This window comes from Diceros bicornis, chromosome 8 (genome assembly GCF_020826845.1).
Source record: "Diceros bicornis minor isolate mBicDic1 chromosome 8, mDicBic1.mat.cur, whole genome shotgun sequence".
Lineage (NCBI taxonomy): Eukaryota > Metazoa > Chordata > Mammalia > Perissodactyla > Rhinocerotidae > Diceros > Diceros bicornis.
The window spans coordinates 62458045-62475931 of NC_080747.1; the positions used below are offsets into that span (position 1 = coordinate 62458045).

At 38.5% G+C, this 17887-nt stretch overlaps 1 protein-coding gene across 5 annotated transcripts in view; it reads right to left on the minus strand.

The window, feature by feature from the left end:
* The window catches only part of CCNI (cyclin I), a 31357-nt gene extending 14344 nt beyond the window's left edge, over positions 1–17013 (minus strand). Inside the window, exons 1-2 of one of the 5 annotated variants that reach the window (XM_058547317.1) lie at positions 16486–17013; positions 9163–9319 (exon numbers count right to left, since the gene is read on the minus strand). In XM_058547317.1, the coding sequence (XP_058403300.1) occupies positions 9163–9276 (114 nt within the window). In that variant the 5' untranslated portion in view covers positions 9277–9319; positions 16486–17013. Of the gene's footprint in view, positions 1–9162; positions 9320–13985; positions 14055–15731; positions 15756–16485 lie in introns of those variants that run through there. The other 4 variants (XM_058547314.1, XM_058547315.1, XM_058547316.1 and 1 more) reach the window with 4 other exon arrangements.
* Between the last annotated feature and the right edge of the window lie 874 nt (positions 17014–17887).

Consider the following 17887-nt stretch of genomic DNA (forward strand, 5'->3'; position numbering starts at 1 on the left):
ATCAAGGGGGGTGGAAAAGACAACTAGAAACCATACTCAGAGAATCAGTGATACAATTCCATGAATCAAAAAGGATAAGGCAGTTCATGGGACTGAAGTTGTGGCCTTGACAGGTTCTGCGTGCATAGAGTAGCAGGAGAATTTCTGTCCTGTAGAGATTTTTTGTCCAACATGACAGAGGAAACTAGAGTTAGGCTATTAAAGCCAGGAGGTGGATTCCTCCCTCACAAAAAGAGTTTGAAAAAGGCAGCAAAACACTACTGTCTGCAGCTATGGCTTCTTTAGGAAGCTGCAAGGAAGCAGACACAGCCCTACAGCTAGCCTGGGTCAAGCAGCTCTGAGCATGGTCATTGGTTCTACAACATCCCATTTTCCATAGAGCCCTGAGGTGCTACTTTAAGATCTAGTTCTGGACTAGCGGGCCCCTTAAAGTTCTTGGGAACCAAGTGAAAGCAGTCACAAAACTTCTAGATGGAAAGAGTTAAGCATTCAAGGGAAACTAAATTTCTACCACGATGATCTTTTATCTAAAATGCCAAAACAAATAAGAAAAGTAATGTTGAGTAAGGCATCCAAACAAATCAATGACAAGGAAATAAACTGACACAAGGAGAGGTAGAAGGTGATATAATCTGATGAAACTGGTGAGGCTTTTATGAGGAACAATGAGGAAGAAGAATACCATTAATTCTACCTTCAGGTCAGAGATACAATGGGAGTATAGGAGAAAAAACATTCCTAAATGACAGATTACATTACATAATGTGACTATTTGGTGTTTGACATTAAACAAATAACACAAGCATGTAATTACAAGAAGTGCCAAAAAAGATGGACATAATGTGCTTTAAGCGTATAAATATACAAGAGAACACAGTTATATAGAGATTTCCATATCATAACTAAACGATATAACTTATTGTAAAGCACAAACATATAATGCAAAAGGCACTTAAATATTAGTTTTGTCCGTTCCCACCTCTAAAAGTATCTGATGCTATAAGGATGCCAGAAGAAACAAATTTACAAAATATTACATATAAATAATTCTTTAAAACCAATTATAATTAGTTATCAAAGAGATCATGACAATATCTTTGGACTTTAATATACCTTATATTAAATGAGAATAGGGCCAAGAAAGCATTCTTGCATGGCTAGTATTATCATCACTAGCCAAAACTAACAATAACCAAAAAAGAAAAAAACACACAAAAGATAATAGTTTGAGAAGGCTTACTCTTAGTGAAGTGATACTGATTCTATGAACATCTTTTCAAATTAATTCAAACATGTACTACACAGTAATATTATCAGGACAGCTTTACAAAAATTGAGTTCTGTGCCTAAGTAATCCCATTCAGGAGAGAGGAAGGAAGGAAGCAGGCCTGCCCAGCCCAGATAGTATTTCCTGATTAAATGATCTGTTTTCTCTTACACGGATTGCTCAAATAGGGTTAAAAAGGTTCAGGAAATTGGTTGAACTAATCCCAAAGAGAATGTATAATGGATTGATTCAACATGGTAAAACACAGGGCTTTATATTCCACTGCTATTCTGATCATTAAAACACAAATCCTTCCCAGCTTTCAACTCTAAAAGGTTCACCATTACCTAAAAGATTACAATCTTCCAGGCATAGCATACAAGTCCCTCTTTGACTTACCTCTCCAGCCTCACTCACCTTCCATCACTTTCTGCCTTAAAATTCATACTGTAGAATAGTACTTATATTTATGATTCTTCCTTGCTCCTGCCATGCTATTTCACATCACTGCTCCTTTGCTTATACTTTCCTCTGGTTGGAACACACTCTCCTCTCTCTTTTACCTGCCTTATTATCCTTCAAGAGCTATTTCAATGGTCACTCTTCACCAGACACTTTTCCTGATAACTCAAGTTGGGCTAAGTATCTTCCTGTGCTCCCACAGCATCTCTTGTCACACCCATTAAGTTCAACATATTGTTTTAATTACCTTTCTGCTTTTGGCTGTGATGGAGTAGGTAGCAGCAAACCTACATTACAGCTGAGAACAACTACAAAGGCTATTAACAACAACAAAAAGCTGTTTTAAAGGCATCAGAACTGCTAGGACAACCAGGCCTTGCTTTAGGAGCCAAGATTCTGGAGAAGAGATAACAAGAAGAGATGAGTCAACATTCTGCAGTAGCTTTTCCTTCAGGGCATTTGCCCATCCTGTGAGTTATGGCAAGAGGCTGAGAGTATGGGCAAAGAAACCAACCACGCTTTGGGGAGTCTTACAAGGCTAGAGACAAAATTTGGAGACTGGAGGAGCCAAGAACCTAGTGGGCAGGGGGAGGGTCAGAGATCTAAATGTGACACTCAGCCGATTTTCCTCTTAATACATTTTCTGAATGAAATTCTGAAGGTGGGAAGGACAGAGATCTAAGAAGCTAAGCAGAAAGCCTCCGAAAAGTGAGAATGAAATCAAGGCAGAGTTCAGCACCCTTCAGGAATAAGGAGCCCTGGTGAACACTCCAAGCTCTCAGCTGGAATCCTTGGCTACACTCTAGGAATTGGGGCAAACAAGAGGTAGATGAGGCCATATCTAACCATAAACCAGCCTCCAATCAGCACAGTCCCTCATTGGATTAAAGTGATTAATCTCTTACTCAGTTTGCCCACCAGAGGGAAGACTGAGACTGAACTCTCCTGCAGAAAGATAACATCTAGAGCCTGTACAATTTTTCATAATGCTCAGCATCCCATAAAAACTTACCCAGGCATGACAAAAGAACCAAGTGACCAAAACCCAAGAGGAAAAGAGGGGGAGGGAGGGCAACAAAAACACCTAGATCTTCAAGATATCAGAAAAGGACTTAATATACAAGAAAATAGAGGAAAAGAAGGAAGATAGATGAAAAGATGAAGAATTTCACTAAAGAAATTAAAAAAATTCAAAAGGAAACTCTAGAACTGCAAAATATAACAACCAAAATTAAGAACCCAATATGTGATCTCATAACAAATTAGACATGGTTGGACAGCTATGCTTTAAAGAAAACATACAATACGGAAAATCAACAGAACTAAAAGACTAAATGACAGACCTCTAGAAAGACTGATCAAGAAAGAAAAAGCACAAATCACCAACTAAGAAATGAAAAAGGGAACATCACTAAGGACCCTTTAGATGTTAAAAAGATAAGAGGATATTATGAATAACTTTACACAAATAATCTGACAAATTTAGATGAAATAAATTAATTCCTTGAAAAACAGAATTTACCAAAACTCAAAAAAGATTTAAATGAAGGCTTGATTAGTCTCATATTTACCAAAGAAATTGGATTATTACCTACTTTCTCACAAATAAATCTCTAGGCTCCAGTGGATTCCCCAGTGAAACCTTCCAACATTTAAGAACTAATATCAATCTAAACAAACTGAGAGCATTAAAAAAAAAAAAAAAGCAGGAACACTTCCCAACTCATTTTACAAAGCCAGCATACTCTATCATGAAAACCTGACAAAAGCATTACAAAACCAATCTCACCTATGAACACAGATGCAAAAATCCTAAGCAAACTATTAACAAAATCCAATGATGTATAAAAGTTCAATACCTATTTATGAAAAATCTCTTAGCAAACTAAGGCAGAGAAAGAAATTTCTTAATCTGATGAAGACTAAGAAATACATAGCAAAGGTTATATTTAATGGTGAAATACTGAAATCTTTCCTCTCAAATTGAGACTTCAGCAGTGTTCTGGAAGTCCTAGCTACTTCTAGAAAACAAGAAAAATAAAAAGTATAAGGACTAAAAAGGAAGAAATAAAACCACGATTATTCATAGTTGACATGACTGTACGATATACGGAAAATCTAAAAGACTCTGCAAACCATTAGTAAGCTAATTTAGTTTGGTCAATATATAAAAATCTATTTTATTTCTATATACCAACACATAGAAACAAGTACATAAAAAAATGAAAAATTTTAAGTGATACTATTTGTAATAGCCTCAACATGACTCAAATACCCAGGAATAAACCTAAATTACCAAACATTACTAAAAGAAACTGAAAAGCACCTTTAAAGAAACTGGAGAAATAGTCTATGTTCATGGATTGGAAGACTCATATTATAAACACATCAATTCTCCTCCAAATAGACATAGATATTCAATACAACCAGAACTCCCACAATTTCTTAGTTTTTTGAAAATTGACAAGTATATTTTAAAATATATATGGAACAGCTAAGAAGAACCAAGACGATCTTGGAAAAAATAAAGTTTATGCCACCAAACAAAGACTATTATAATGCGCTTATAATTAAAGGCAGTGCAGTATTAAAGAGAAGCAAACAGACCAATGATGAGAAAAGAGGCAAGAAACAGACCCACAAATATATCTATCTACACATATACAGTAGTCACTTGATTTTTAACAAAAGTACATTGCAAGGCAGTGGGGAAAAAAATGTTTTTTGTTTTTTTTTTTTGTGAGGAGGACTAGCCCTGAGCTAACATCCAATGCCAATCCTCCCCTTTTTTCTTGAGGAAGATTGGCCCTGGGCTAACATCCGTGCTCATCCTCCTCTACTTTATATGGGATGCCGCCACAGCACGGCTTAGCAAGCGGTGTATCGGTGCGCGCCCGGGATCCAAACCTGCGAACCCCGGGCCACCGCAGTGGACTGCGCACATTTAACCGCTGCGCCACCAGGCCAGCCCCGAAAAAATGTCTTTTTAATAAATGATACTGATCATCTACATGGAGAAAAACTATTCTTGACTCCTACTTCATACCATACCAAAAAAAAAAATTTCATCTGGAATGTAGATCTAAATGTGAAAGATGATTAAAAAAACGCAGGAGAATATCTTCATTACCTTGGATTAGGCAAACACTTCTTTAAAAAAAAAAAAAAAAAAAGAAAAAATTTGGTTATTAAAAATTAAGAACTTCAATTTGTCAAAAGTTAACCCAAGTAGCGTTGAAGATATCAGTAACAGAGAGCCTGCAAAACAAAGAACTCCTATAAAACAATTAACAAAAAAAGACAACTCAGTAGAAACCCAGGTAAAAGATGTGACCAGATATTTCACCAAAAAAGGCTATCTAATGGCCAATAAGCACATGAAAAGCCACTGAACTTCATTAGTGATCAAGGAAGTGCAAATTAAAACCCAATGGGATACTATAACACACTCACCAGAATAACTAAAACGAAAAAGACAGACAATACCAAGGGTTGACAAGGATATAGAGCAACTTGAGACTTGCACACTATGCTGGAAGGGGTAAAAAAGAAACATGGTACCAAACGACTTTGGACATACAACTGGTGTTATCTACTAAACCCGAGTGTGCGCATGTATTCTAGGTTCTAGCAATTCCACCTCTACAGAAATGCACACATGTTCACCAAGAGACATGCAGAAGAAAATGACTCTAATGACCATCAACAGTAGAACGAATAAATTTATATAATGGAATAATACATGGCAATGAGAATAAATTAATTACGGCTACATGAAGGAACATGGATGAATCTTACATTAAAAAATGCTGAGCAAAATAGACCAGTATATATTCTATGATCCCATACACACACACACACACGAAATTCACAACCAGGAAAAACTAATCTGTGCTATTAGGATAGTGGTTTCTTGGTGGGGTGGAGACAGATGGTAGTAATTACAAGAGGGGCTTCTGAGGTGCGGGTAATGTGATGGTTATACAAGTGTTACTTTGCGAAAATTTAGAGTTGTACACTTATGATCTGTATACTTTTCTGTATATTATACTTCAAGAAACTGTTTAAGGAAAAGAAAAGAAGAAAGCAACCTCGGGGGAAACCAGATTTATTTATTTACCAAATCCACAGATGGTACAAATACAACAGTCAATATTTTAGATAACTTTATTTTAAAGCTAGAAAAATGGGCCAGAATTAACAATTTTAAATTTAATAAGGCTAAATATGAAACACTGCACCTAAGTTAAAAACTAAAAAAGTACACCCAGTATAAAGGAAACTTCACTTAAAAGCAGAGAGACAAAAACAATAAGGTTTTAAAAACAAGTTTGATATAAGCCAACAATATGACATTGCTGCCAAAAAAACAAAAAAAATTTAGGGCTAGATTAATGACCACAACTGAAATGTCACAATTCAAGAAACACAGTAAAGGAGTGTGTCTAGAGAAAGAAAAATGGGGATATTAAAAGGGAAATCCTGTCAAATGAAAAATGGTTAAAGAACAAGCAATGTTCAAACAGGAAAAGAGATACCTGTGGGCTTAACACCTGTCTTTAAGTAAATAAAGGGCTATCATTTAAAATAAGAAATGTATTTATTCTCTACTGCTCCAGTGGACAGAACGAGAACCAGTAAATGGCCACTAGAAAGAAGCAGTTTTCAGGTTCAATTTAGGAAAGTACTTTCAATAATTAATAGAGCTTTTCCACAGTAGAATGGACAAAGTATTCAAAACAGAGGATAACTTATCAGAGATGTTAGAAGGAGAACTTTTTCTGTGTGTCTGTGGTTAGACTATAGTGTTTCCCAAACTTAACACACATTAATAAAATTATGAAGCTTTTTAAGATACACATTTCCACAGTTGCCACCACAAGCCCAGTAGGTCTGGGTGGACCCGGAATCTCTGGAAGAAGCCTCCTGGGTGATTCTGATATGCCTAGTAGCCCAGTGGTTCGAGATCCTGTATTTGGAAACCACATAATTAGACAGACTTTAGGGTCCCTTAGAGTTCCAAAATTCTAATGAAAACCATTTTTATATAAACAGCTTGATGCAGGGTTTTATCTTTATATATCAAAAGCACTTTAGCAAAATAAATTGAGAGTATCTGAAAGTGCATGTCACTTTGACCAGTCTTCAAGTTTTTCCCCCAAATTCATATAACAAAATTATTGTGTACTTGAAAGTACCATTATTATATTAAAAAACTTCTCTAACATGGATGAATTATAAACAAACGATAATCAGTGTTCATTTAACGAATGTTTACTGTGAGTGTATTACACACCAGTAAACAAAAATGACAGAACTCTACCCCGAGGGAACTCACAGTCAAATCATCAGGAAATTACAATGTTGTGTGCTATCGTAAGGAAAGTACAGAGTGCTGTGGGGGCACACAGAAGGGGAGCAATAGGTGTATAACACCCTTGAATGACTACTCTGTCCTAAACTGGAGGATAGGGGATGCAAATTAGAAGAGAATTATGAGACGACAAGTTCAAAGTAGAGTTTAGGTGCAGGAAAAAGGAAGGAAGGAGGAGGAGGAAACTGCACAAAAGGAAGCTTAAAAATATTTTATTTTTCCATTTTTGCCAGCACTTAAAAAAATTAGAAAAGTTAAAAAAGATACCTGTATGGTTTAGAGACAAGACTGTTTTTCTTTTCTGCAAGGAGTCAAGGAGGGAAATCATGGTTAGAAGCAATAGTGGAAGGGGAAGTAGAAAAGCCAGTTCCTGAGAGTGGCAGAAGAAAATAAAGAAATTAGAACTAGAATAGAGAAGTGTCCTTGGAGGTTACTCTGGCAAGTGGCTCAAGCCCCTATAGCTCTTTATTCCCATTCCTATCTTAACTCCTATCCTCACCAGACCAAGCTCACCCACATTTTACAAGAATTAAATATGGCTTCTACTTGGCATTACTAGAGGTAAATCCTTAAGTAGATTCCTCTTAGAAGTTCTGATATTGTTCTGTTCTCTGGTATTACCTCAGTAATATTTGTTAAATCACCTATAGAATTAGGCCAGATTAAGTGATAATACAGCAATATGCTACAATCTTGGTAGAATATCACCTTCAAAGAGCATATTGTAAAAGTATATTATTGTTGGTTACATGCTGACTCAAGGAGACAGCAGAAGGAAGAAAAAAATGGTTCTAAAGGCAGCTGTAATAAAGCTTTGAGGCTTACTAGAATGTTGGAACATAATGGCAGGAATTTCGATTTTTCTCACTGCTATATCCCCAATGCCTAGAATCATGCTTGGAATGTAGGAGATACTTAATAAACATTTACTGAATGACTGAATCTCCAAGTAGTAATCTAAAAATCACACAAGCACACCAAAATAAAAAACGAAAAACAAAGTATAATGGGAAGAAAATTGCCTCAGGTTCAAATTATAACTCTACTACTTATTAGCTAAAATCTTGTGCAAACTGGAACTACTGCCTGGAACTACTGCCTATTTCTAAAGATCAAATGAGATATTAAATGTGATAGCACATGTGAATGCTTCAAGCATAAAAGGTATTCATTCAGGTTAATCTTCAATTTGCTAAATGACAGAAAAGTAAGAGTAAATGCAAAATATATTTCTTCAGCTTGTGGGAAAGAATGATAGAAGTAGGTTTGAATTAGAAATAGCATATAGATTTCAATAACCTATGAGCAAAGGTTAACATAAAAACAATACAGCAAGAACTTAAGATATTTTCATTCACCTACACAAATTAAAAATTTCTTTGCCACTATTCTTTATCCCAAGCACAGTACTAGGCAGGTGGGATAAAAAGAAGTGTAAGACATCTTATAGAGTAAGTGGATAAACTTCATATTTATAAAAAATAACTGACATAGGGGGCTAGCCCGGTGGCAGGGTGGTTAAGTTCCGCACGTTCTGCTTTGGTGGCTTGGGTTTGCGGGTTCGGATTCCCAGCACAGACCTACACCACTCGTCTGCAGTCATGCTGTGGCAGTGACCCACATATAAAACAGAGAAAGACTGGCATAGATGTTAGTCTGGGCTAAGCTTCCTCAAGCAAAAAAAAAGAGGGGGATTGGCAACAGATGTTAGCTGAAGGCTAATCTTCCTCAGCAAAGAAAAAAAACTTGATACAATTATATAATAGAAGTAGAAAAATTTAAAAGAAAAGGCACATAGCCAATAGTAACCAAGAGATCAGCTGGCTATCTCCCCTAGAAGCTTCCAACATCGGCATTACCTTAGTAGTTTACTTGAACTCCTTATAAATATCCAAGAAAAGATAGAGAAATTTTTTCCTCACTAAAGACAATGACAGAACATATCCTTTAATGGAACATATCTTTCCAATGCAGTGTCAAGATACTGTTATATATGACAGTAGTACACTTATTTCTAATAAAAGTCATCTATCTAGCATGAAGAGAGAGAAATCATTACCTGATTTGTAGGCATTTTCGGCACATTCACCTTCCACATCTGGGCTTCCCTAGAGATTGCCTTTTCCAACAGGAAAGACAATCTCTGGTTTTCCAAAGGCCCTGGAAACTTCATGATATCCTTTGGATCTGCCTGCCACCCAGCTTGATGTAGCTACCTATAAAATCAAATATAAAACAATGCTTTTATTTAATTACAGAATAACTGTAGCACTGTATAAATATGTTGGTACTTATTAAGCAATTCATAAAACAAAATAAGAATGTTATGAAGCAGTGTAGGATTTTACAGCTCTTTAAAATATCATATATTAAAATAATCAGTTATCTAAAACATCCTCACTTTCAATTTGAAACTCAGTTAACATGGCCATATAATTGATAGAACCTTTGGACTCTAATCGAAACATTACTGTATCAACAATTTTAAGTCATGGGCTTTTTATTTTTTTTGTGAGGAAGATCAGCCCTGAGCAAACATCCAATGCCAATCCCCCTCTTTTTTGCTGGGGAAGATTGGCCCTGGGCTAACATCCGTGCCTATCTTCCTCTACTTTATATGGGACGCCGCCACAGCATGGCTTGACAAGCAGTGCGTCGGTGCACGCCCAGGATCCAAACCTGCCGACCCCGGGCCGCTGAAGTGGAGCGCGCACACCACTGTGCGACCTGGCAGGCCCCAGTCTCGGGCTTTTTATACAAGGAATTCTTAGAAGTAGTTGTCCCAAATATTCCTCCTAAAAATCTAATGAGATAAAAGCTAATCTTTTTCTTCATTAAAAAAAAAGTTACATTAATTACATTAAATCCCACTCATTCCCATTTAATTAGTATGAAACCATCCCCTTAATTATGAAACTGTCTTGAACTGCACTTCCAATACAGTGTCCACTAGCTATTCCTCAATAACACTAGCCCCATTTCAAGTGCTCAACTGCCATATGTGGCTAGTGAATAGTGCACTGGACAGTGCAGAAAAGGAACATTTCTATCAATGTAGAAAGTTCTTTTGGACAATGTTGATATAGAAAGCTCAACAGTAAGGTGACTGGCACTCTAAAATGAGCAGCAAATCTAAAGAGCAACAGTCTAGACCAGTGCAGGGCAACTGAGAGTCCAAGAGAGATGTCCCTAGGTTTAAAAAATAAAAAGGAAACTATAGATTGGAGAGGTTTGTGTGCAGAAAATTGGATTGAGAAGCTGCTGAAGAATGTGAAAAGACCGAACTAGTTTGATGAAAGCTAAAAGCAACTGAAAAGGCAATGAACTTCAGACAAAAAGATTATGCAAGAAGGTAAATGTAATAACATACCACAATATTTACACAGCAATAATAATGAAAATACCGAATACAGATTTCAACATTGTGATAAAACTACAATGGGATGATGAGGGGTGTCGGGAGAAAGTAGAATGAGAAAGTCTTTACATTTCATAGTAGGAAAACCATAAATAATATCTAAAACTGAAATATCAAAAAACAGCAGGACAAGTTATTTGAAAATATGATCTTAAATAACAAGAGAAACAGGTAAGAGCTGACAGTAGCGAACCTCTGGAGAGTGAGAAAAGGGTGAGGAAGCCCTCCCTGAGCAGGGGAATGCTGTTTTTCATTATAAACCTCATATAACTATTTCACTTTTTCAACTATGTACCTTTATTACGTATGTGCTTCACATTCACGGGATTTAAAAAAAAATTTTATGCCTAGAATTAACATATGAATAGTTCCAGATTTTTGATAAAAGTGTAAAATTAATTTGAAAAAACAAAGAAGAAACCTCTTCCTCAATTTCCCCCCTAATTCCAGCTACTATCCTCTTTCTTATTAATCACTTCACATACTTCACCTACTTGCTACTGAACCTACTGGTTAAGCGGATTGTGGGGTTTTTTCCTTTTTGCTTCTTTAAACCTCTGAGTTTTTGCAAATTTTCTATGACAAGCATGAAGTACTTTCATACTAAGGAGAAAAAAAGTAAATAACTTAGGGAAAAGAAATAATACCTATCCTGAAAGGCCCACTTCAAAGGTAATTTCTTCCAAGAACTTTTAATTCTCTAATCTAGTGTGATTTCTCTCCTTTCTGAAAGCAGCTTCCTACTATCTCCCCTACTAAATAATAAATTCCTTTGCAGTCACATCTACCAATATCATCTTTTTCTCATTCACTGTACCCAGAGCACAGTATCCTAATGAAACAGGCAACTCAACCAAAGGTTCATTTCAACTCTTGCGGCCAAAAACAAAAACAATCAACCAAAAACAAAACAAACCAACCCAAGTCTAATCTCTCTTTCCCAAGCCAATCTTTCAAATGTTTGAAACTACTATCATGCTCACCAATTCATCTTTTTCATAGCTGAAAAACTGTTCAAGGGTTCCTAATATAACATGATTTTTGCTGTCCTAAATCAGCACCAGATTAACTATTAATGCAGTCTAAGATCATTACCTATTTTTTTGGAGGCCATACCACACCATCGATTCAGGTAGAATTTATGGTCGACTAAAACTCTTTAAGACTTGCTAAGGTACACTCAGGCAAACTACCCCTCCACCCGCCCCACTCCATTTTCTGTGGGTTTTTGGTGCCTTCTTTTGTTGTTGTTCAGGACCTTAAATGGATTCTTTCTTCAAAAAATAAAAAAAAAAAAGTCATCTTGTTAAATTCCATCTACTGTTATATTCCCCTGAGATGTTCTGAGATTCCAATTTTGCTGCCTTGGTACTCTTCTCAGATTCTTCACAATTAGATGAACAGACTCACTACAATTTCATCTAAAGCAGATATAAATATTAACCTACTAATGCAAACTAGATGACCATCTGTCAAGAGATATTTAGAAGAAACACCTATATTGGATGGAGACTGAACTTCATAGGTTCTAAGGTTTCTTCTAAACCTAATTTTAGTCTGTAATCTATTAACTCTTGTCAAAACTTTAAACTTACTTAACTAATTATTCCATTAGCTACACTCAACAGGGTGGCTCACAAGGATCCACCAGCCTTGTCAATACACCCCAATGGCTGGCTGCCCCTAGCGATTACTCCTCCCTTACAATGCTTCCTTTGAAGATTATTTTTAGGGGAGGATGGATGGGGGACAGAGAGGGACATAAAGGACAGAATCATGTACAGAGTAATAAGATCGGGTTCAAGGGATTCCTGTTCTCCAACCTCCTACAATTAAGGCCGTTAGTGAAACTTTCAAATATTTAGATGCTGTAACAACATTTTTAACACAAAGTAATCTGAGTCAAAGAAGAAATCACAAGGGAAAATAGAAAATACTTTGAGATGAATGAAAAAGAAGACCTAACATACCAAAACATATGGGATGCAATAAAAGCAGTGCTTGGAGGGAAATTAATACCAGTAAAAGCCTATATTAAAAAAGATTTCCATCAATACCCTAACCTTCCACCTTAAGACACTGGAAAAAGTAGAGCAAACTATACCTACAGCAAGCCAGAAGAAAGAAAATAATAAATACTGGAGTGGAAATTAATGAAGTAGAGACTAGAAAAATAGAAATCAATGAAAACAAAAGTTGATTCTTTGAAAAGATCAACAAAATTGGCTACACTGATGAAGAAAAAAAGAGAATAAAGCACTAAAATCAGGAATAAAGAGGGGACATTACTACCTACATTACAGAAATAAAAAGGATTATAAAGGAATTTTATGAACAACTGTATGCAAATAAATTCTACATTTTAGATGAAATAGACAAATACCTAGAAATACAAACTATCAAAACCGACTTAAGAAACAGAAAAGCTGAAGAGCCATATAACAAAGTAAAGAGATTGAACAGTAAACAAACTACTGTCGAAGAAAAGCCCATACCCAAATGGCTTCACTGGTGAATTCTACCAAACATTTACAGAAAAATTAATACAAATTCTTCACAAACTCTCAAAAAGTAAAGAGGAAGAGCACTTCTCAACTCATTTTATGAGGCCAGTTATTACCCTGCTACCAAAACCAAAGACAACAGCACTAGAAAACTATAGACCACTCTCTGCTAAATACAGACGCAGAATTCCTCAACAAAATACTAGTAAGCAATCTGGCAACATAAAAAAAGGATTATACACCATAACCAAGTGGAATTTAGCCCAGGAATGCAAAATTGGTTTAAGATTCAGAAATCAATCAATGTAACACACCTTATCAAAGAAAACAAAGGAATCATTCTTTGCTCACAGTAAGGAAATGTAACAAAGGAAAAATGGTTACAATTTCCTTAAACTTTTAAAAATGGGATATAAATAATGCAAGTGCAAGACAAAAAGGATGGAGAACACCGGTGGGGATGTTCCAGATTAAGTGAGGCTACAGAAAAATGAAAGTGCAATATCTGACGCTAGACTGAATCCTGCACTGGACAGAGATGAATACTATAAAGGTAATTATCAGGTCAATTTATATAATGGGAACATGGACAGACTAAAGTAAATGTATCAGTGTTAAATTTACTCAAGTTGATAACTTCACTGTAATTCTGTAAGAGAACATCCCTATTCTTAGGAAATACACACTAAAAAATTTAGGCGTAAAAGGCCATAATGTATACAATTTAGAGAGGGAGGGAGGGAAGCCAAATGATAAAACAAATGGAGTAATGTTAATAATAGGGAAATCCAGGTAAAGGGTTTCTTTTTGAAATTATTTACAAGTAAAGTTAAGAATGCAGAAAAAGCAAAAAAAACCCACAATTTATGGAAGTGCTTATATTACCACAGTATTTTTTTACATTCCTTTTTTAAGACAGAGAATATGCTACAGTGGAGAAAGCACTGGCTTGAGCTTTACCTCTTTTCCTGGTAGTGCACAAGCCTTTTCTAATGTGTGTAACAGATTGAGATAGATGAATAATGAATCCTGCTAAGGAATAAAATACACTTAAAATATAATTTCACTGTTTTAAATAATAGAACTTTATAGTTGTATCTTGTTATTTTATGCCGATTGTTGGTTACATCCAGAATTTTGAAGGCTTGGATAGAAAAGTCTCTAGGAACTAAAAAAACAAAAACACTGTATTTCAGTTGGCACAGTCCACACACTTCTAACTTTATGATAGTTTCACATTTCTCCTCCCATTATTTCAATTGCTACTTCTGTTTCTTTCCCCAGGTTTATCAAATAGTTTAATGTCTGAGTTAATAGTTTATAAAATGCTTATTGTACAGCATAAACTATATTACAAATCTACACACAGAGCCTCCTGCTCTTCTGAGGAAAAGTACTACACAGTGTGGGGCATACAACAGAAACAATTTCATTAATATGGAATTATTACATTTATTATCATCATAACACCAACTCAGTACTGGTGCTGCCTTCTAGATCTTAGTTTCTCTTCTATAAAGAGAGATTTACTACTGTGACCATACAAGAACCTCATGTTCTACTATTACCTCTTTGACTTCATGCCCATAACCTAATAAACTACAGGTACTTGTAATTCCAAAACAGCCTGCTCTTTCCCAATCTCCATACCTTTCCACACAGTTTTTTCAACTTGAAGTGTCCTTCTCTAGCTTGCACTCCCCATCCTACAAAGTTGTCATTTGCACCAGTCTGTGAATACCACCCTGCCTTTCTATATCTGTACAAAATTCTCCCTTTTCATTTAATTGCTCCGTAAGAACCAATTATTTGTAGACCTGACGCTACTAACCAAGAGTTTCTCAATGGTAAACACTCACCAGTTTAGCACTATGCCTAATAAATAATAACTTACACTTGTTAAGTGCTTAACAACTAAAAGCAATGATTTTTAGTTGCAAGCTTACTACTTTCCCAGGTATTGTTCAAAGTACTATTTCACATTAACTCATTTAATTCTCACACAACCTTATAAAGTTGGTATTATTATTAACCCCATTTTAGAGATGAAGAAACATGCATAGAAAAGTGAATACTTTTCATTTTAAAAGTATTAAACCATCATAATAAAACATGTACAGACACTCTCTGCTTCCAATCTTGACCAAGAAACATTTTAGAGTTCCATTCTAACCTACTAGGACGTCACACTGCCACAAAAATTCAAATCTGTAACTGCAAATCATCTCTACTGCAGCTTTCTAACACACGCTGATTCTCTCTACCAGTCTGCTCTTCATCAGTATTAAGAAACTTCTAGTCCAGAAGCTCAGAATCTCATGAGTCTGGTCCCAAATTAGCGAATCGAAACCCTGTCCATTCTTTCTTAACCTGTTTATCCACTCCCATCTATTTCGTCTGCCACGAATGACCTGGAAAAGCTAGAAGCAGATAACACTGCTGTTACTCTTTTCAACAAATTCACTTTCGGGACAGAGACTGTATAGCATACTCAGACTACTCGGGTTTGAATTCTGGCCACTGAGTTCTAGCTGTGTCACCTAAGGGGAAAATGACTTAATCTTATGGAGCCTTCATCTTCCTCATCCGTAAAATGAGGCTCCTGAACTACCTGCCTCAATGAGCCCTTGTGAGGCTTCAATGAGTTGCAAAGCACTTAGAACAATGCCTGTTAGATAATAAGCCTCAACAAGTGTTATCACTAACCTCCTAACGCCACACTGCTGCTGCTCAACCGCTGAGCGGCTCCCCAGCGACAGAATAAAAGCTCAATATAAAAGCTCAATACTTTAACTCGACATTCAAAGATCTTCAGACTGATTACCGAGACACCTTCCACTATTTTGTTACCGAATTCTCAACTCCTGCCAAAATCATCTGAAATGGAACCCCCAGCTCAGCAGAGGACCTTCTGCCTCTTCACAAAATCCCAGTATTTTAATCCGTCCTTTAGGGTGCAACTCAAATCTCACCTCCTCTCCAATTTCCCGCACCCACCCAAACCCTGGGGCACGTCCCCCTCCCCCGAGTTCCCGCAGCACCAGCAGTTCGCTCCATTCATTTGGCATTCACTCCGCTTTGCAATGTAAATGGTCTTCCTTTGGCCCCTGCCGGAGCGCTGAAGCCTAAGGGTGGGGGTGTGTCCCCTTCTTTGTGCATTACACAGGCTCGCTCTACAGAGGAGGCAATTTGCTGTTGCTACAAAAAAGTTACTCGCTGACACAAAAATTAGCCCGGAAGGGAACACAGCAGAGCCGTTTTCAAACTGGGCAGGTGCCGAGTTGTTCTAGCTTGGAGAGGACGAGGGGGCGGCTTCCCGAGGGTTTCCTTTGGCGCGGTGGGGGGGTGGAGATGGAGGGGGGCCGGGGGCGGGCCTCGCGGCTCGGGCGCTTCCAATGGGGCGGAAGGGCGGCGCGCGGGCGCGGGTCGCGGAGACGCGTCGGGCCCCCCGCCCCCTCACCTTCTCCTCCTCTTCTTCCTCCTCCTCTTCCTCCTCCCCGGCAGAGCTGTAGGCCTCACAGTGGTGACGCGGGGTCATCCGGGGGCTCGTTACCACCTCATCTTCCTCAGCGCGCGGCGGCGGGGCGCGCGGGACGAGGACTGGGCCGACCGAGGAGGGAGAAGAGGGGGAACCGGGCTGCGGGGCGCGGGCGCTCGAGCGGGACGCACGGCTGCGGCCGGTGGGTCGGTCAGCGAATTAGTTCCATGACGCAGCCGGACCTGAGGCCGCCGCCGCCACCGCCGGTCCCTCTCCTCCAACCGCCGCCGCTTGTGCCCGGGTGGGGAGGGGGTTCCCTCTCGCCATAAGGCGGCGGGGGCCGGGGAGAGGCGGGGGGGGGAGACCGGCTCTGCCCCTGCCCGGGGGAAGCGCCTCAGAGGGGAAATGGTGAAATGGGGGGAAGGGGGAAAAGGAAAAAAAAAAGGAAGGGGAAAGGGGGGAAAATAAGAAAAAGCGAGACAGAGGCGCTGCCGCGTCCGCTCGCGGGGAAGGCTGGGGAGGGAGGGAGGGGAGGGAGGAAGAAGTGCCGGCTTCGGCTCCGCCCTCGCGGACCGATTCCTTAGACTCGCTCACGCCATGTAAACAACGCTGAGGTGGTCTCTCGCGCTTGCCATTCTTCGCTGGTTTCCTCGTGCAACGAATGTACAGAGAAGTCCGGCAAAAAGTTGGGCTGTTGGAAACGCGTTTGGGAAGTCGTTGCGACTGGAGTGGAAGGAGGGAAGACATTTTTTGTTGGCTAAGAAAAGCTAAAGATGGTGGACTCGTTTTCCTTGGAAGAGCGGAAGGTTTTCTCATCCACCGTACGGTGACGTAAGCGCCCCGTCGACTCGCTGGAAGAGGCGTGCGGTGGCCGGAGAGTGCGCTGAGCATGCGCCCGGAGAAGAAAGAAGAAGCTGAGCGCTCTGCGGGGGTGGGGTTCTGTTGGGATGCTCTTATGGCCGAACCTAGAGCCATTTGGTTTTATGCAACGTAACTTGTCTCTGGCCCTTGTTAAAGGATTTATTAGAAAGGGGCTAGTGATATGTTGTGTAAAGATCTTGCATTCTTTGTTGACCTCGCAAAAAATTGTGTTCTCTTTTTACCATTGACGTGTAAATAGAATTGCGACTTTTTCCGCTGCCACGCCATGGGTGGAGGGAGAGTCCAAAGCGCTTTAGAAATCGGGAAATTTGGGGAAGTATATCCTTAAGCACCTTCTATTTTATTTTATTTTATTTTATTTTATTTTATTGTGAGGAAGATCAGCCCTGAGCTAACATCTGATGCCAATCCTCCTCATTTTTGCTGAGGAAGGTTGGCCCTGGGCTAACATCAGTGCCTAGCGCCTTCTCTTTTAAAAGGGTAAACTATACTGCTGGGGGCC